Source organism: Chiloscyllium plagiosum, chromosome 32, assembly GCF_004010195.1.
Source record: "Chiloscyllium plagiosum isolate BGI_BamShark_2017 chromosome 32, ASM401019v2, whole genome shotgun sequence".
NCBI lineage: Eukaryota > Metazoa > Chordata > Chondrichthyes > Orectolobiformes > Hemiscylliidae > Chiloscyllium > Chiloscyllium plagiosum.
Window position 1 is genome coordinate 16,838,482 of NC_057741.1, and position 19,944 is coordinate 16,858,425.

The following is a 19,944-nucleotide window of genomic DNA, read 5'->3' on the forward strand; positions in this document are numbered from 1 at the left end:
TTCCACAATTAAGCTTGCTCAATGATACCCTCAAGGAGAAAGTAAGGTCTGCAGATGATACCCTCATACTGACATATGTGCCCAGTCACCGAGGGCACTTCACTCAATGTGCCATACCAACAGCAGAGCTTCACAAGACACAGGTAGAAAAGCATAAGTACTTTGCTCTGCAATTTTTTTGTCCACTGCTATTAATGTGAGGAAAATGTCAGGAAAGGCACCTAAGTTGTTCTGATAAGTCACTCACTGCCAGTCTTCAGTGGTATAGGCCCTTGCAAAGTTCTGCCCGAAGTACTGACTAGCCAGTTCACTACTTGGTCTTGTAATCAAACCTGTGCTATTTTTTATTTGATGCCCATTTATATATATTTGCCTGAGTAGCTGGGAAGGTATTTCTTTTCTCCAGTCCAAAGAAACTGAGGGTTATTGTGCCCCTCTGGATTGGAATATAATCAATCGAGAAGAACAAGGCAAGCAGATACATGGGAACACCACCATCTTCAACTTCCCCTCCAAGCCACTCACTATCCTGACTTGGAAATATATCACTGTTCCTTCGCTGTGCTTGGGTCAAAATCCTGGAATTTCCCTTGTTAATGGCATTGTGGGTCAACCCACCGCAGGTGGACTGCAGCAGTTGAAGAAGGTAGCTCACCCCACTACCTTCTCAAGGGCAACCAGGGACTGGGAATAAATGCTGGCCCAGCCAGCAATGCCCACATCCCACAATGAATACATTTTAAAGAAGAGGCTGCATTTTAAACAGTTATTTATGAAGTAAAGGCTATTCCCTGATTGAAGTCTGTTCCATTTATTCTACAAATATAACCTATGAACTTTATGGGTTCTTAATGTACTTGCTGGTTAGTTTAATATCAAACTTTCAATCTTACAGGGCAAACAACACATATCATTTGCAAATACTTAAGAGAGAGTTAATAATTGACTGGCTTACCTTGGAACTGGTTGACCTGTTGAACAGGATATGGATTCCTCTGCTGGTCTTTGCACTGTGAATGTGTTCTGGGGAGATGCCTCTGCATCTGATCGTGCTGCTGCTGCTGCTGTTGTTGTAGCTGCTGCTGATGGAAAAAAAAAGGAAAATAAACCCATTAATTTTTTGCCAATACAGATCTGGGGAAAGAAATGTTACTATTTACTATTATAATCACTATTATCATAGTTTAAACCACAGCAATGGTTACAATCTCCGGTGAAATGATAATGCATCCTCAACAGCGTTTTTCAATTTCTCCATTTTCTAAAAAAAATTCTTTTCTGCACGGTCATTAAAATAAAATAAAAGTTACTTGATTTTTCTCCCCTTTTTGTAATAGTTCGCCTTTCCAAACCCAAATGTGGCTTATAAAATCTTGGAAAATGAAAAGAACATTGGTGTTAGAACCAAGCTGGAGCAAAACAAACTTAGAGTATCACGTTTGAGCTTCAATCTACTGAGATCTGGCAATGGTACGACCCAACTTCCTTCACTTGTCGAAGCTGAGTGAGACCTCTGGCAGTGCTGCTTTGTGGTATTCTGCCATCTGCAACATGACTGCGAGCTTGCACCAACTTACCCTGTCAGACACGAACCTGTTATTAATGGTCACAAACTTTTTCGGTTTGTGATAACCGATATAAATTACAAGATAGTTGCAACTGTTTAAAACAGTGCCCCTTTTCTGATCTTGCACTGTTACTTTTACTGGATGACATGGAGAAATGTTCAAAGGCCCCACTTCAGCCACAGATCTGCTGTTTCCAGCTACAGTCACAGCCGGGGTCCTTGAGCTCTTGTGGAATTTCCAGGCCAAAGTGTTTTACAAAGGCATTTCCTCTCTGTTTGCTTCTCACCCACACAAACTGTTCTCCAACAGTGGTGTCTTGTGTCTGTGAGTGCTGCTGGCTAGAAGGAAAAGGGCAGCATATACAAGGGTACAGTGAGACTTCCAACCTTCCCTCCAGACAGCACCATCCTGATGTGGAACTGTATTGTCAATTCTTTCACTGTCACTGGGTCAAAAGCCTGGAACTCTCTCCCTAACTGCACTGTGGGTGGTCTCAGTCTTCATGGGATGCAGCTCACCACCACGCAATAAGGGACGGTCAACAAATGTGTCTGTACCCAGCAACAGCTATTTCCCATGACTAATTTAAAAACATGAGCTTTTGGACAAAATACTACTGAGTAGTAAAACGTTACTAACTTTCTACCAACCTCTCCCAGCTCTCCACTTGCTCAGCCTACTTTGAAGTTGCTGATCCTCTCTTGTTTTTAATGCTACGCACAGACAGTAGGAAAAGCGGTAGCTGCTGATTTATGCCCTAATGTAGTGCACTCCCCTGTGCTGTCGCTTCATTCCCTTTCCCTGCCATTAATTGGGTGGGATATCTATCTCTGGGATCATTAAGACCCTCATTCCATAAAGATGATACAATGGAGATGATGGTCTAGTGATATTATTGTTGGACTGCTAATCCACAGAGCCAAGTAACGATCTGGGGACCTGGGTTCAACCATGAACGACTTAGGTGCCTTTCCTGACATTTTCAGTAGATTGTGGAATCAAAAATCTAAGGATGGCCATGAAACCATTTTTGATTGTTCGGAAAAACCCATCTCGTTCACTAAAGCTCTTCAGGGAAGGAAATATGCCATTGTCGCCTGGTCTGGCCTACATGTGACTCCAGGCCCGCAGCAATGGGATTGACTCCTAACTGCCCTCTGGGGTATGCAATAAATGCTGGCTGAGCCATGATATTCCATGAATGCATTTTGAAAAAAACACAGGAGAGGGAACCCTGGTGATAACTCAGATCTGAACCACCTTTCTCACTGCCTCCCAGAGGAAACTCCAGTCTCTCTTCACCCAATAGTGCTTTCCAGTGAGGTGAATTATTGAGAAGATCAGTAACCCCCAACCCTGGGAGATTGTAGCAAACTATAACATTCACACCATGACTCCAACTGAGATTAGCTCAATCGGTGGTTGAACCTTTTGGATTTGCCCATTGGACTGTCAGATGTGTGATGCTCTTCCACACCTGATTTCAATTTCAATATTAATGGTTCTTTGAACTTTGCTTAATCAACACATATTACCACTACTGCTCACAAACTGACTAGGCAGGTTATTAAACAATTATGTTGGATCTGAACGATGGTAAATTCACTCATGCAAATTCCTCTTGAGATGCCCTATTTAGACAAACAGACAGATTTTGTAATTCCTACTTTCACAATTTGGTAGCTTTCATCCTTACTTGGGTAGTAATCGTGTGGAATGGATTACCCTTCATTTAGACAACCTGTTTAATCTTTATTCCATTGAAATCATATGAAAGACCAGTGATCTGCCTTGCCAGTTTACTGTAAAGCTTAACACCTACCCTAATAGGTCAGACCTTGTGGTATTGGGCTGACTTTTCACTCGGGAAGTATTGTGGCTTGGCTCAACTGCCTCAGACTGGAGGTGTCCACTGTTGAAGTAGGCTGCTTAAATGGTCTGCATCCATTCTCTGTACTTAATTCTGTTAAATATTAGGTTTCAGCAGCCCTCACCCCTCACCTTCCCACCCCCCACTCTCCAGGCTCCACCCATGCTTACTTTATGCCCCATCATCTCCACAGCAACGCATAGCCCCATGCCAAATCATGTCCCCACCCAGTCCTGTGATCCCTCATCATCTCAATGTCAACTCATTCCTCCCAAACTACCTCCTACTGTCATATGACACCTTAATGCCAACCTGTGTAGCTGTGCCCACCAGTCTTGGCCTTTACCCTCTCCATGCAAATCACACAGTATCCATCATGTACAGATAAAACAAAACTTAAAAAAACTAAATATCTTACTTAAAACAAAATCCATTCATGAAGGCCCATCCAAAACCTTTAGAAGTCACTTCTGTATTTATTTATCAAAAGAAACAAGGTTTAAATTCATAACCCACATTGATGGCAGCCATTAATGTATTGACCTATTGAGTTGTTAAGCATTAATAATGACAGCTTAAGGGGTAGTGGCTACAAACAGCGAATATAACTGCTAGAGCAGATCTTTTTCAACATTAATGATACAGGCAGGCTGGGATTTTGGGCTGGGAACGTAAGCTACATCATTACACGTTTTAGCAGTTTACACACCCTGACGTATGTGACAAGCTATTCAGGCTTTGAGGTTTAATAAGTCTGGTATTTTAACTCTTCCAGCACAGAATGTACTCTCGCTAGGTTTGTGGATCACACAAAAATAGGTGCAGGGAGAGGATGCCAGTGAAAGTCTGTAGAGGAAAACAGACAGGTCAAGTGAAGGGCAAAAGCTTGCCAGATGCAATATGATTCAAGGGATTCTGAAGTTATGCACATTGGCAGGAAGAATAGAGGAGTGGAATATTATTTAAATTGAGAAAGCTAAGGAACAGAAGGATGATGAATCACAAAATTCTAGCATCCAACTTTAGCAGTAAAGAGGAGAGTAAATGGATTGTTGGCCTTTATTCAAAGGGAATTGAGTATAAAAGTAGGGAGGTTTTGTTAAAACTACAGAATGCATCAGTTAGACTTCAGCTGGAATACTTGGAACAGTTTGGCCCGTATCTAAATAAAGACATACAGGTATTGGAGGAAGTGCACAACAGGTTCAATAGGCTGATACCAGGCACAGATAGACTGCCAGTGGTTACTAGAATATGGAAGAATGTGAAGTGACTTCATTGAAACACATAAGATTCTGAGGGAACTTGACAGGGTAGATGTGGAGAGTTGTCTCCACTTGTGGTAGTCTAGGACCAGAAGGCACAATCTCAGAATATGAAGTCACACACTTAAGATAGAGATAAAGCAGAAATGCGTTTCCTGAATGTAGTTAATTTATAGAATTCTTTGCTGCAAAGGACTGTAGAGGGTGGTCATTACATACATTCAAAGAGAGAGATTTTTAATCAGTAAGGAAATTGGAGGTTATGGAGAGAAGGCAGGGAATTGGAGTTGAGGACTACCAGATCTACCACTGACTGGTAGAACAGACTCAATGCCTGAATAGACTAATGTGACATAGGCAAGTAAACTTTTTAATTTTGAAAGGATTTAAGATTTAAATAATTTGACAGCCTGACAGTTCTCATACTTCAACTGTCCTTCATGGGTATTTAAATTTCCTCCATAGAAGTTCCTCCATATATATCTTCTCCATAAATGTGAGACTCCCAAGGCACTTGCTACAGTGAATCTGGGGTTTGTTTGACAATAACGCTGAATTCAAATGGCCCTGCTGAATCCTCACGTGAGAGTCACTGCCTGCCCCTTTCCCTGCAAAAGATCAAGGGATGTGTTAGAAATTAGAGTTTCAGCACCTAGTCCAGCTTGTCATTTTTAAAGGTCAGTCGAGTCTTCATGTCTCTGTGAAAATCCAGCTAATCTGCTCCTAAGTACATCTGTTCAGAATTCAGTCCATCTCCTGGTGAAAACTTCATTTATGTCTTTGTTATCTAGACTATCCCAATGACTAAACCAAACTTTTATCCTCTATCTCCCATTCAGTCAGCTTATCTGAAGTTTTTCCACACCATTTCTCCACTCACATCATGTCTACTCTTGCACAGAATTGAAATTCTCTTCCTGGTGTTGTCAAGCCTTCATGATCTCACCCCTCCTTTATTCTGCCATTATCTGCAAGAGTTCTGTCCATTCACTTTAATGGAGTCTAGCATAACTACTTAACTCTTCTGCATGCCTCCTCCCTTTGTCCAAGCATTAACACCATACCTTTGGCCTGCTCAGCCCCATATTGAATGGCACGGTGGTTCAGTGATTAGCACTGCTGCAGTCCAGCGCCAGGCACCCTGCTTCGATTCCAGCCTCCGGCAAGTGTCTGTGTGGAGTTTGCACATTCTCCCCATGTGTGCCTGGGTTTCCTCTGGATGGTCTGGTTTCCTTCCACAGTCCAAAGGTCGTGCAGGTTAGGTGGATTGACCATGCTGTGTCCACAGATGTGCACGCAGAGTGGATTAGCCATGGGAAACAGGGGTAGGAGAGAGGAGTGGGTCTGTGTGGGATGCTCTTCGGAGGATCAGTGCAGAAATGATGGGCCGAATTTCCTGCTTCCACACTTTTAGGGATTCTGTATTATGGCACGGCCTCTTCATCTTTACAACAGCCTTTAATACCCTGGTTTCATTTAGGTCATTGCCCCTCTTAGCAGCTCCTTCTTTAACTAAGCCCCAGTTTTTGTATATGCCTCTGTGAAGTCTTTTGGGATATTTCTCTCTGTCAGAGGTGCTGTATTAACTGTATACCATGATTGTTACTGCCACAACCCTACCCACTTTACCAACTTTCTGCCTGAGTGAAATCAGACTGCACGACAATAGGATTTTTTTAAGCCTGATCAAACCAAAGATTCTGTCTTCAGTTGCACAAAACAGTTGAAGTACTGCCACTGGTCTGGGCACTGGGCCGTAATCGCACAGTTTTTACACAATTTCGTACACATTACAACACAAATTAGTTTCTACCTTAGCAGTATGGCACTGCCCAGAAGGACCAGAAGGAACTGCAGCTGCTCAATGGGAAAGCAGCATGAACAGATTTCCTTCCATCGATTCCAGCTCCAAGACAGCAGGGCACCACATTGCATCAACTTCCCGAAATTACAGCGCTGACAGAAAACAAGTGGGCTTCCAATTTTCAAACACTTCTCCCTGAAGAATTTTTCAAATGTTCTTTCTGCATGTATTAGGAGAGTTCGGTCTACGGTGGTGAGAAAAAACAGGGAGAGGAGGAGTGGGCAGTGGGTACAGAGTGGATGATGGAGAAGGGAGATGGGGGAAGACAGAGTAGGACACAAAGGTCAGGGGTCAGGAGTGGAAGAGAGGGGAGAATGTCCCGAGTATGGGAAGGGGACGGGCTCGAGGAGAAAGACACAGGGCCCTCAGTGTAGGACAGGAGTGAGAGGATGGAGGGGACAGGCCTGAAGTACCAGGAAAGAGGGAACCAGTGCCTGAGTGTTGGGAATGGGCAGGCAGGGGGGAGGGCACAGGGACCTGCGTGCTGGCTGCAGGGAGGTTGCAGAGCCTGAGAGATTATTAGGAAGGTGGGGGCAGGGGAAGAAAGGCACTTTGTGAGAGCCCTGGAGGAGAAACAGCGTGGCCACAGTGACAGCATGGGGTAAAGGGAGAATGGCCTGAATGCTGGTCGGGTACATACAGAACACAAGATGAAAGACCTGGGCAGGAGTTTGTAATGGAGTGGGAGCTGAGTGCTGACAGATTGGAATTCAGCAGGATGCAGGTTCCTGAGTATTAACAGGATGGGGTTTAGCATTGCAGGTCCCTGAGCATTAACAGGATGGGGTTTAGCAGGATGCAGGTCCCTGAGTATTAACAGGATGGGGTTTAGCAGGATGCAGGTCCCTGAGTATTAACAGAATGGGGTTTAGCAGGATGCAGGTCCCTGAGCATTCACAGGATGGGGTTTAGCAGGATGCAGGTCCCGGAGCATTAACAGATGGAGTTTAGCAGGGTGCAGGTCCCTGAGTATTAACAGGATGGGATTTAGCAGGGAGCAGGTCCCTGAGTATTAACAGGATTGGGTTTAGCAGAGTGCAGGTCCCTGAGTATTAACGGAATGGGGTTTAGCAGGGTGCAGGTCCCTGAGTATTAACGGAATGGGGTTTAGCAGGGTGCTGGTCCCTGAGTATTAACAGGATGGGGTTTAGCAGGGTGCAGGTCCCTGAGTAATAACAGGATGGGGTTTAGCAGGGTGAAGGTCCCTGAATATTTACAGGATGGGGTTTAGCAGGGTGCAGGTTCCTGTGTATTAACAGGATGGGGTTTAGCATGGTTCAGGTCCCTGAATATTAACAGGTTCGGGTTTAGCAGGATGCAGGTCGTGGAGTAATAACAGGGTGTGGTATAGAGGGTGCAGGTCCCTGAGTATTTACAGGATGGGGATTAGCAGGGTGCAGGTCCCTGAGTATTAACAGGAAAGGGTTTAGCAGGGTGCCGGTACCGGAGTATTAACAGGATGGTGTTTAGCATGGTGCAGGTCCCTGAGTAATAACAGGAAGGGGTTTAGCAGGATGCAGGTTCCTGTGTATTAACATGATGGGGTTTAGCAGGATGCAGGTCGCGGAGTAATAACAGGGTGTGGTGTAGAGGGTACAGGTCCCTGAGTAATAACAGGATGGGGTTTAGCAAGGAGCAGGTCCCTGAGTATTTACAGGACGGGGATTAGCAGGGTGCAGGTCCCTGAGTATTAACGGAATGGGGTTTAGCAGGGTGCAGGTACCGGAGTATTAACGGTATGGGGTTTAGCAGGGTGCAGGTCCCTGAGTATTAACGGTATGGGGTTTAGCAGGGTGCAGGTCCCTGAGTATTAACAGGATGGGGTTTAGCAGGATACAGGTCCCTGACTATTAACAGGATAGGGTTTAGCATGGTAAAAACAATGACTGAAGATGCTGGAAACCAGGTTCTGGAGTAGAGTGGTGCTGGAAAAGCACAGCAGTTCAGGCAGCACCTGAGGAGCAGGAAAATGCACATGTCGGGCAGCATGGTACAGGTCTCTGAGTATTAACAGGATGGGATTTAGCAGTGTGCAGGTCCCTAAGCTTTAACAGGATGGGATTTCGCAGGGTGCAGGTCCATGAGTATTAATAAGATGAGATTTAGCAGGGTGCAGGTCCCTGAGCATGAACAGGATAGGGTATACAGGGTGCAGGTCCCTGAGTATTAACAGGATGGGGTTTAGCAGGGTGCAGGCCTCTTAGCATTAACAGGATGGGGTTTAGCAGTGTGCAGGTACCTGAGTATTAACAGGATGGGGTTCAGCAGGGTGCAGGTCCCTGAGTATAATCGAGATGGGGTTTAGCAGGGAGCAGGTCCCTGAGTATTAACAGGATGGGTTTAGCAGGGTGCAGGTCCCTGAGTATAATCGGGATGGGGTTTAACAGGGTGAAGATACCTGAGTATTAACAGGATGGAGTTTAGCAGGGTGCAGGTCCCTGAGTATTAACAGGATGGAGTTTAGCAGGGAGCAGGTCCCCGAGTATTAACAGGATGGATCTTAGCAGAGTTCAGGTTCCTGTATATTAACAGGATGGGGCTCAGCAGGGAGCAGGTCCTTGCCTATTAACAGGACAGGGTTTAGCAGGGTGCAGATAGCTGTGTATTAACAGAATGGGGTTTACCAGGATGGATGTCCCTGAGTATTAACAGGATGGGGGTGAGCAGGGTGCAGATCCCTGAGTATTAATATAATAGGGTTTAGCAGGGTGCAGGCCCTTGAATATAAACAGGATGGGGTTTAGCAGGGTGCAGGTACCTGAGTATTAACAGGATGGGGTTTAGCAGGGTGCAGGTCCCTGAGTATTAACAGGATGGGGTTTAGCAGGGTGCAGGTCCCTGAGTATTAACAGAGTGGGGTTGAGCAGCGTGCAGGATCCTGAGTATTAACAGGATGGGGCTTAGCAGGGTGCAGGTCCCTGAGTATTAACAGAATGGGATTCAGCAGGGTGCAGGTCCCTGAGTATTAACAGAATGGGGTTCAGCAGCGTGCAGGTCCCTGAGTATTAACAGGATGGGGCTTAGCAGGGTGCAGGTCCCTGAGTATTAACAGGATGGGGCTTAGCAGGGTGCAGGTCCCTGAGTATTAACAGGATGGGGTTTAGCAGGGTGCAGGTCCCTGAGTATTAACAGAATGGGGTTCAGCAGGATGCAAGTCCCTGAGTATTAACAGAATGGGGTTGAGCACAGTGCAGGATCCTGAGTATTAACAGGATGGGGCTTAGCAGGATATAGGTCCCTGAGTGTTAAGTGGATGGGGTTTAGCAGGGTGCAGGTCCCTGAGTATTAACAGGATGGGGTTTAGCAGGGTGTAGGTCCCTGAGTATTAACAGAATGGGGTTCAGCAGGGTGCAGATCCCTGAGTATTAACAGAATGGGGTTGAGCACAGTGCAGGATCCTGAGTATTAACAGGATGGGGCTTAGCAGGATACAGGTCCCTGAGTGTTAAGAGGATGGGGTTTAGCAGGGTGCAGGTCCCTGAGTATTAAGAGGATGGGGTTTAGCAGGGTGCACGTCCCTCAGTATTCACATGATGGGGTTTAGCAGGGTGTAGGTTCCTGTGTATTAACAGGATGGGATTCAGCAGGTTAAAGGTCCCTGAGTATAAACAGGATAGGTCTTAGCAGGGTGCAGGTAGCTGTGTTTTAACAGAATGGGGTTTAGCAGGGTGCAGGTCCCTGAGTATTAACAGGATGGGGTTTAGCAGGGTGCAGGTCGCTGTGTATTAACAGGATGAGGTTTAGCAGGCTGCAGGTCCCTGAGTATTAACAGGATGGGGTTTAGCAGGGAGCAGGTCCCTGAGCAATAATCGGTTGAGGCTTTGGTGGTTGCAGGTCCCTCTGTAATAACAGGATGGGGTTTAGCAGAGTGCAGGTCCCTGAGTATAAATAGGATGGGGTTTAGCAGAGTGCAGGTCCCTAAGAAATAACAGGATGGGGTTTAGCAGAGTGCAGGTCCCTGAGTATTAACAGGATGGGGTTTAGCAGGGAGCAGGTCCCTGAACAATAATCGGTTGAGGCTTTGGAGGTTGCAGGTCCCTCTGTAATAACAGGATGGGGTTTAGCAGAGTGCAGGTCCCTGAGTATTAACAGGATGGCGTTTAGCAGGGTGCAGGTCCCTCTGTAATAACAGGATGGGGTTTAGCAGAGTGCAGGTCCCTGAGGATAAATAGGATGGGGTTTAGCAGAGTGCAGGTCCCTAAGAAATAACAGGATGGGGTTTAGCAGGGTGCAGGTCCCTGAGTATTAACAGGATGGGGTTTAGCAGGGTGCAGGTCGCTGAGTATTAAAAAGGGTGGGGTATCGAGGGTGCATGTCCCTGAGTATTAACAAGATGAGGTTCAGCAGGGTGCTGGTCCCTGAGTATTTACTGGATGGGGATTAGCAGAGTGCAGGTCCCTGAGTATTAACAGGATAGGGTTTAGCAGGGTGCTGGTATCGGAGTATTAACAGGATGGGGTTTAGCAGGGTGCAGGTTCCTGAGTATAAACAGGATGGGGCTTAGCAGGGTGCAGGTTCCTGTGTATTAACAGGATGGGGCTCAGCAGGGAGCAGGTCCCTGCCTATTAACAGGATGGGGTTTTTAGCAGGGTGCAGATAGCTGTGTATTAACAGAGTAGGGTTTACCAGAATGGATGTCCCTGAGTATTAACAGGATGCGGCTTAGCAGAGTGCAGGTACCTGAGTATTAACAGGATGGCGTTTAGCAGGGTGCAGGTATGTGAGTATTAACAGGATGGGGTTTAGCAGTGTGCAGGTACCTGAGTATTAACAGGATGAGGTTTACCAGGGTGGATCTCCATGAGTATTAACAGGATGGGGTTCAGCAGGTTCCAGGTCCCTGAGCATGAACAAGATGTGATTTAGCTGGGTGCGGTTCCCTGAGTATTAACAGCATGTGGTTTAGCAGGATGAAGGTCCCTGAGTACTAACAGGATGGGGTTTAGCGGGGTGCAGGTCCCTGTGTATTAACAGGATGTGGTTTAGCAGGGTGCAGGTCCATGGGTATTAACAGGATGGGATTTAGCAGGGTTCAGGTCTCTGAGCATTAATTGGTTGAGGTTTAGCAGGGTGCAGGTCCCTGAGTATTAACAGAATGGGGTTTAGCTGGGTGCAGGTCCCCGAGTATTAACAGGATGGGGTTTAGCAGGATGCAGGTCCCCGAGTATTAACAGGATGGGGTTTAGCAGGCTGCAGGTACCTGAGTATTAACAGGATGGGGTTTAGCAGGATGCAGGTCCCTGTGTATTTAAAGGATGGGGTTTAGCAGGGTGTATGTTCCTGAGTATTAACAGGATGAAGTTTAGCAGGGCGCAGGTTGCTGAATATAAACAGGATGGGGCTTAGCAGAGTGCAGGTACCTGAGTATTAACAGGATGGGGCTTAGTGGGGTGCAGGTATGTGAGTATTAACAGGATGGGGCATAGTGGGGTGCAGGTACCTGAGTATTAACACGATAGTGATCAGCAGTGTGAAGGTCCCTGAGTAATAACAGGATGGGGTTTAGCAGGGTGCAGGTCCTGAATATTAACAGGATGAGGTTTACCATGAGTATTAACAGGATGGGGTTCAGCAGGTTCCAGGTCCCTGAGCATGAACAAGATGTGATTTAGCTGGGTGCGGTTCCCTGAGTATTAACAGCATGTGGTTTAGCAGGATGAAGGTCCCTGAGTACTAACAGGATGGGGTTTAGCGGGGTGCAGGTCCCTGTGTATTAACAGGATGTGGTTTAGCAGGGTGCAGGTCCATGGGTATTAACAGGATGGGATTTAGCAGGGTTCAGGTCTCTGAGCATTAATCGGTTGAGGTTTAGCAGGTTGCAGGTCCCTGAGAATTAACATGATGGTGTTTGGCAGGAAACTGGTCCCTGAGTATTAACAGGATGGGGTTTAGCAGGGTGCAGGTGCCTGAGTATTAACAGGATGGGGTTTAGCAGGATGCAGGTCCCTGTGTATTTAAAGGATGGGGTTTAGCAGGGTGTATGTTCCTGAGTATTAACATGATGGAGTTTAACAGGGTGCAGGTCCCTGAGAATTAATAAGATGGGGATTAGCAGGGTACAGGTCCCTGAGCATGAACAAGATGTGATTTAGCAGGGTGCAGTTCCCTGAGTATTAGCAGGATTGGGTTTAGCAGGGTGCAGGTCCCTGAGTATTAACAGAATTTGGGTTTAGCAGGGTGCAGGTCCCTGAGTATTAACAGAATTGGGTTTAGCAGGGTGCAGGCCCTGAGTATTAACAGAATTGGGTTTAGCAGGGTACAGGTCCCTGAGCATGAACAAGATGTGATTTAGCAGGGTGCAGTTCCCTGAGTATTAACAGGATGGAGTTTAGCAGGGTGCAGGTCCCTGAGCATTAACAGGATTGGGTTTAGCAGAGATCAGGTCCCTGAGCATTATTCGGTTGAGGCTTAGGAGGTTGCAGGTCCCTGTGTGATTACAGGATGGGGTTTAGCAGGGTACAAGTACCTGAGTATTAACGGAATGAGGTTCAGCAGGTTGCAGGTCCCTGAGTATTAACAGGATGGTGTTTAGCAGGGTGCAGGTCCCTGAGTATTAACAAGATGAGGTTTAGCAGGGTGCAGGTCCCTGAGTATTAACAGAATGGGGTTGAGCAGCGTGCAGGATCCTGAGTATTAACAGGATGGGGCTTAGCAGGGTGCAGGTCCCTGAGTATTAACAGGATGGGGTTTAGCAGGATGCAGGTCCCTGAGTATTAACAGGATGGTGTTTAGCAGGGTGCAGGTCCCTGAGTATTAACAGAATGGGGTTGAGCAGCGTGCAGGTCCCTGAGTATTAACAGGATGGGGCTTAGCAGGGTGCAGGTCCCTGAGTATTAACAGGATGGGGTTTAGCAGGATGCAGGTCCCTAAGTATTAACAGGATAGGGTTTTGCAGGGTGCACGTCCCTGAGTGTTAAGAGAATGGGGTTTAGCAGGGTGCAGGTCCCTAAGTATTAACAGGATAGGGTTTTGCAGGGTGCAGGTCCCTGAGTATTAACAGGATGGGGTTTAGCAGGTTGTAGGTCCCTAAGTATTAACAGGATGGGGTTTAGCAAGGTGCAGGTTCAAACAATGACTGCAGATGCTGGAAACCAGATTCTGGATTAGTGGTGCTGGAAAAGCACAGCAGTTCAGGCAGCATCCAAGAGCAGTGAAATCGACGTTCGGGCAAAAGCCTTTCATCAGGAATACAGGCAGAGGTCCTGAAGGGTGGAGAGATAAAAGGTGCAGGTCCCTGTGTACTAACAGGACTGTGAGTGTGGCAGGTAGAGGGACCTGGACAAGGTGCTCTAGGTGCCTCAGCCTTTGTGCTTGTCTTTAACAGGTTTAAGATTCTTGCTCCCTGTGGATGAGAGTGAGGGCGACAGCAAGCAAACTGACCATAGCACCATGGTACAGGGAACCATTCCAGAGTGGGGATAGAAGAGAAATGTAGTTATAATTGGAGTTAGTACAGTCAGGGGAACAGACACTGTTCCCTGTGGCCAGGATCGCGAGTCCCGAAGGCACCCCTAGTGCCCGGGGTTCAGGATATCTCACCTGCGCTGTGGAGAAACCTGCTGTGGGAGGGGAAAGATCCAGTTATCATGGTCCACATGCGTACCAGCAATACAGGCAGAAAGAGGAGAGAGGTTCTGCTGAGGGAATATGAACAGTGAGGGTCTAAAATTTTTAATTCCCATATTTCTAGCTGACCCACGGGCAAATTGTCACAGGGTCAACAAAATTAAAGAGGTAAACGCACTCCTCAGAGACTGGAGTTGGAGAAATGGGTTTGAATTCATGCAACACTGGTACCAGGACTGGGGAAGGGGTGGGCTCCTCCTGAATCCTGCTGGGACCAAAGGCCTATTGAATCGCATAACTAGGGCTGTGGATAGGGTTTTTACTGAATTGTGGGGAGGGAAGGGGCAGAAAGGAGGAGGTTCAGTTGGATGGAAATTTATGGAAAACATTAAAGGTGCGAGGGCTCAGCAGGTGTTGTTAAAGTTTCCAAAACAAGTAATAGGAAGGATTCTGGGTAATCCAAGATGGAGGACAGGAAAAAATTGTGGCTGTAAGAGCTACTCCTTTTTTTGAGGTATTTTAGGTATTGGAGGAGATTTCTTCGAATTCCATGAGTAACAATTACTGTTTGATATACTGTTGCATTGTTTTGGAACTTTGAGGGACAAAAGATCTAAACAACGGCACTTTAAAAAGGAGGAAGACAGATAAAGGCAGTGACCACATGGTCAGAGAAAGAAACCTGCACTACTGTCTGACACAGCAGTGAATCTGCACAGTTACTGCCTTTGGCGTTTGAGATCAAGTATCTCTGGACATCGGAGTGTGCCTCGAGAAAAATGAACAAATGGCGAAGTTTCCAGATGACCTTGGAGGATCCTGTGTGGGACAGTTCACAGCACAGGAACAGATATGTGCATAGTTTTAAAGTATAACCTTGCTGTAAATCTACAATAGTGAATAGAGTGGGTTCTTTCCAGATTAAATGTTTTATTGAGATCCGTCTCTTGATTAAATCTTAAAAATATAAGCCATAAGTACAATGTTAGCCTGGAGCAGTGTTTTTTTAGAGCAATAAGACAGTGTTATTTTCTGAGTCTGTAGATTGTGAAGATGCAAATATGGCCTTTAGTAGATCGATGTGCTCTTCCTGGGATTTTAGGGAGAGTTTCCATGTTACTGACGATTATGTCTGCAGCAACGTCTTTGGTTGCGAATCCTGTCAGATCGCATGGATGGGTTGAAGCGGCAGTTTGAGGCAATGAGAAGTTTACAGGGGCTGGGGGCATGATGGATGGCTGTTATAGGAAGGGAAAAAAGCTGCAGATTCAGTCAGGTAGAGGAGTTAACTCCAGGATAGGTTGTACAGGAACGCAGGTAGTGCAAGAGTCTCCTGTGGCGATCCCCATCTCAAACAAGTATACTGTTTTGGACAATGTAGGGGGTGACAGACTCTCAGGGGAAAGTAGCATGAACAGCCAGTTTGGGGTATCAAGAATGGCTCTAATGTAATGAGGGGTACGGTAGGTTCCAAGTGATCTGATTGTGATAACGGACTCTCTAGTCAGAGGCACAAATAGACGTTTCTGCGGCTGATGGCAAAAATCAGAATGGTGCGTTGTCTCCCTGGTACCAGGATCTAGGATATCTCAGAGACAGTGCAGAATGTTCTCAAAGGGGAGAGTTACTGTACACATTAGAACTAATGACATAGAAAGGGAACAGGATGAGATTCTGAATGGAAAATATAGAAAGTTAGGTAGGAATTTAAAAAGGAGGTCCTCAAGGGTAGTAAAATCTGGAGTACTCCCAATGCTATGAGCTCGTGAGAGCAGGAACAGGATGAATGCGTGGCTGAGGAGTTGGAGCAGGGGAAAAGGGTTCACATTTTGGATCATCGGAATTTCTTGTGGGATAGAAGTGACTTCACAAGAAGGACAGATTGCACCTGAATAGGAAAGGGGCTAATATACTGGCAGGGAGATTTGCAAGAGCTGCTCAGGAGGATTTAAACTAGTAAGGTTTTGGGAGGGGGTGTGCGACCCAGGGAGATAGTGAGGAAAGGGATCAATCTGACACTGGTGCAGTTGGGAAAAGGAATGAGTCAAACAGTCAGGGCAGGCAGGGAGGGACAGGATGTACATGTATTTGGAAAGGCAAGGACTGATTAGGGATAGTCAACATGGCTTTGTGCATGGGAAATCATGTCTTACAAATTTTAGTTTTTTGAAGAAGTAACAAAGAAGATTGATGAAGGCAGAGCAGTAGATGTGATCTATATGGGCTTCAGTAAGGCGTTCGACAAGGTTCCCCATGGGAGACTGATTAGCAAGGTTAGATCTCATGGAATACAGGGAGAACTGGCCATCTGGATACAGAACTGGCTTGAATCTAGAAGAAGAGAGGGTGGTGGTGGAGGGTTGTTTTTCAGACTGGTGTGCTGCAAGGATAAGTGCTGGGTCCACTGCTTTTCGTCATTTATATAAATGATTTGGATTTGAATATAGGTGGTATAGTTAGTAAGTTTGCAGATGACACCAATATTGGAGGTGTAGTGGCCAGCGAAGAAGGTACCTCAGGTTACAATGGGATCTTGATCAGATGGGCCAACGGGCTGAGGAGTTTAATTTAGATAAATGTGAGGTGCAGCATTTGCTGAACAAAGAGACCTTGGAGTGCAGGTTCATAGTTTCTTGAAAGTGGAGTTGCAGGTAGATAGGATAGTGAAGAAGGCATTTGGTATGCTTTCCTTTATTGGACAGAGCAATGAGTACAGGAGTTGGGAGGTCATGTTGCGGCTGTACAGGACATTGATTAGGCCACTGTTGGAATATTGCCTGCAATTCTGGTCTCTCTCCAATCAGAAGGGTGTTGAGAAACTTGATAGGTTTCAGAAAAGATTTACAAGGATGTTGCCAGGGTTAGAGGATTTGAGCTATAGGGAGAAGCTGAACAGGCTGGGGCTGTTTTCCCTGAAGCATTAGAGGCTGAGGAATGACCTTACAGAGGTTTATAAAATCATGAGGGCATGGATAGGATAAATAGACAAGGTCTCTTCCCTGGGTTGGGGGAGTCCAGAACTAGAGGGCATAGGTTTAGGATGAGAGGGGAAAAATTTAAAAGGGACCTAAGCGGCAACTTTTCCATGCAGAGGGTGGTACGTGTATGGAATGAGGAAGTGGTGGAGGCTGGTACAATTGCAACATTTAAAAGGCATCTGGATGGTTATATGAATAGGAAGGGTTTAGAGGGATATGGGCCAAATGCAGGCAGGATAGGTAAGGATATCTGGTCAGCATGGACGAGTTGGACCGAAGGGTCTGTTTCCATGCTAAACATGTCTATGACTGTATGACAGAGAGTATGGAAAGGATCAGGAATTTAACTTCAGGTAGAGCAAATGAGGGGATATTATGAGAAGGGGGAAGTCAATGCAGGACTGAGAGTAACTACAGACCAGTGAGCCTGACGTTGGTGGTGGGGAAGTTGCTGGAGAAGGTACTGAGGGATAAGATCTATTTATATTTAGAAAAGAATGGGCTTATCAGTGATAGGCAACATGGTTTTGTGTGAGGGAGATTGTGCCTTACCAACTTAATAGAGTACTTTGAGGAAGTGACCAAATTGATAGATGAAGGGCTGTTGATGTCATGTACATGAATTTTAGTAAGGTGTTTGATAAGGTTCCCCATGGTAGACTAATGGAGAAAGTGAAGTCATATGGTGTGTAGGGTGTAGGGTGTTCTAGCTAAGTGGATAAAAAACTGGTTGAGCAACAGGAACAGAGAATAATAGTTGAAGGGAGTTTCTCGAAATGGAGAAAAGTGACCAGTGGTGTTCCACAGGGATCAGTGTTGGGGCCACTGTTGTTTGATCTGGAAGAGGGCACTGTTGGTATGATAAGCAAGTATGCCGATGACACGAAGATTGGTGGAGTAGCAGAAAGCATAAGGGACTGTCAAAGAATACAGGAGGATATATGTAGACTGAAGAGTTGGACAAAGAAGTGGCAGATGGTTTTCAATCCAGACAAATGTGAGGTGATGCATTTAGGCAAGACTAATTTTAGAGTGAATTATACAATGAATGGAAGAGCCTTGAGAAAAGTTGATGAGCAGAGAGATCTGGGAGTTCAGATCCATTGTATCTTGAAGTTTGCTGCACAGGTGGATAGAGTGGCCAAGAATGCATATAGTATGCTTGCCTTCATTGGACGGGGTATTGAGTATAAGAGCTGGCAAGTCATGTTAAAATTATACAAGACATTGGTTTGGCTGCACTTAGAATACTGTGTCCAATTCTGGTCACCACATTACCAAAAGGATGTGGACACTTTGGAGAGGGTGCAGAGAAGGTTTACGAGGATGTTGCCTGGTATGGAAGGTGCTAGCTATGAAGAGAGGTTGAGTAGGTTAGGTTTGTTTTCATTAGAAAAAAGGAGATTGAGGGGGGGACCTGATTGAGGTTTATAAAATCATGAAGGGTATAGACAGGGTGGCTAGAGACAAGCTTTTTCCCAGGGTGAAGGATTCAATAACAGGAGGTCACGGTTTCAAGGTGAGAGGTGGAAAGTTTAATGGGGATACACACGGCAAGTACTTCACACAGAGGGTGGTGGGCGGCTGGAATGCGATGCCAGCAGAGGTGGTAGAGGCAGGCACGGTAGATTCATTTAAGATGCGTCTGGACAGATGCATGAGTAGATGGGGAGCAGGGGGATACAGATGCTTAGGAATTGGGCGACAGGTTTAGACAGTAGATTTGGAATGGCTCAGGCTTGAAGGGCCGAAGGGCCTATTCCTGGGCTGTAAATTTTCTTTGTTCTTTGTTTTTAAATATGTACAGTATAGTAAACAAGGTAAATAAGCTTGCAGCGTGGAGTAAAATTGGCAGGTACGATGTCGGTATCACTGAGATGTGGCTGCAAGGGGATCAGCACTTGGAACTGTGTGGTAAAATAAGACTGAGTCAGCATGGCTTCACCGTGGGGAAGTTAAAACTGACAAGATCTGTTAGAATTCTTTGATGAGGTCACAAGCAAGTCAGACAAAGGACAGCCAGTGTCTATGATATATTTGGCCTTTGACATGATGTTGCACAGGAGGCTTCCAAATAAGCTAACAGCCATGGTGTTTGGGCAAGGTGCTAGCAAGGATAGAGGATTGGCTGACTGGCAGAGGGTGGGGTAAAGGGTTCTTTTTCAGGACGGCAGCCAGTGACGAGTGGAGTTCCGCAGGGGTTAGTGTTGGGACCACAACCTTTCGTATTGTACATTAATAACCTGGATGAAGGAACTGAGGGCATTGTTGCCACGTTTGCAGATGACACAAAGACAGGAGGAGGGACAGCTAATATTGAGGAAGCAGGGAGTCTGCAGAAGGACATGGACAGGCTAGGAGAGTGGGCAAAGAAGTGGTAGGTGGAATACAATGTGAGAAAGTGTAAGGTAGGAAGAAAGTAGGAAGAATAGAAGCTCAGACTATTTTCTAGTTGGGAGAAAACTAGAAAACAAAGCACAAACAGACTTTGGGGTCCGTGTTCAGGATTCCCTTAAGTTTAATACGCAGGTTCAGTCGGTAGTTAGAAAGGCAAGTGCAATGTCAGCATTCATTTCAAGAGGGCGAGAATACAAGAGCAAAGATGTACTGTCGAGGCTGTGTATTTGCAATATGATATGAGAAGTTTTGGGCCATATCTATGGAAGGATGGGCTGGCCTAGGCGATGGTCCAGAAGAGGTTTCCAAGAATGATCCTGGGGATGAACTGCTTGTCATATGAGGGGTGGTTGAGGACTCTGGTGTTTACTCTGTGGAGTTTAGAAGGTTGAGTATAAATCTCATTGAAACTTACACAATAATGAGAGGCCAAGTT

The 19,944-nt window shown here is 45.9% G+C and overlaps 1 protein-coding gene and 1 long non-coding RNA gene across 5 annotated transcripts in view; one reads left to right on the forward strand and one right to left on the reverse strand.

The window, feature by feature from the left end:
• Window positions 1–19,944, reverse strand: part of maml3 (mastermind-like transcriptional coactivator 3) — a 524,196-nt gene that overhangs the window by 19,773 nt on the left and 484,479 nt on the right. For 3 of the 4 annotated variants that reach the window (XM_043674113.1, XM_043674110.1, XM_043674112.1), the window contains exon 4: window positions 956–1,082. In XM_043674113.1, the coding sequence (XP_043530048.1) occupies window positions 956–1,082 (127 nt within the window). The remainder of the gene's footprint in view (window positions 1–955; window positions 1,083–19,944) is intronic. The other variant, XM_043674111.1, reaches the window with a different exon arrangement.
• LOC122539366 lies at window positions 9,249–10,934 on the forward strand. Its single transcript, XR_006309056.1, has 2 exons — window positions 9,249–10,561; window positions 10,802–10,934. It is a non-coding gene; the product is annotated as an uncharacterized LOC122539366 (long non-coding RNA).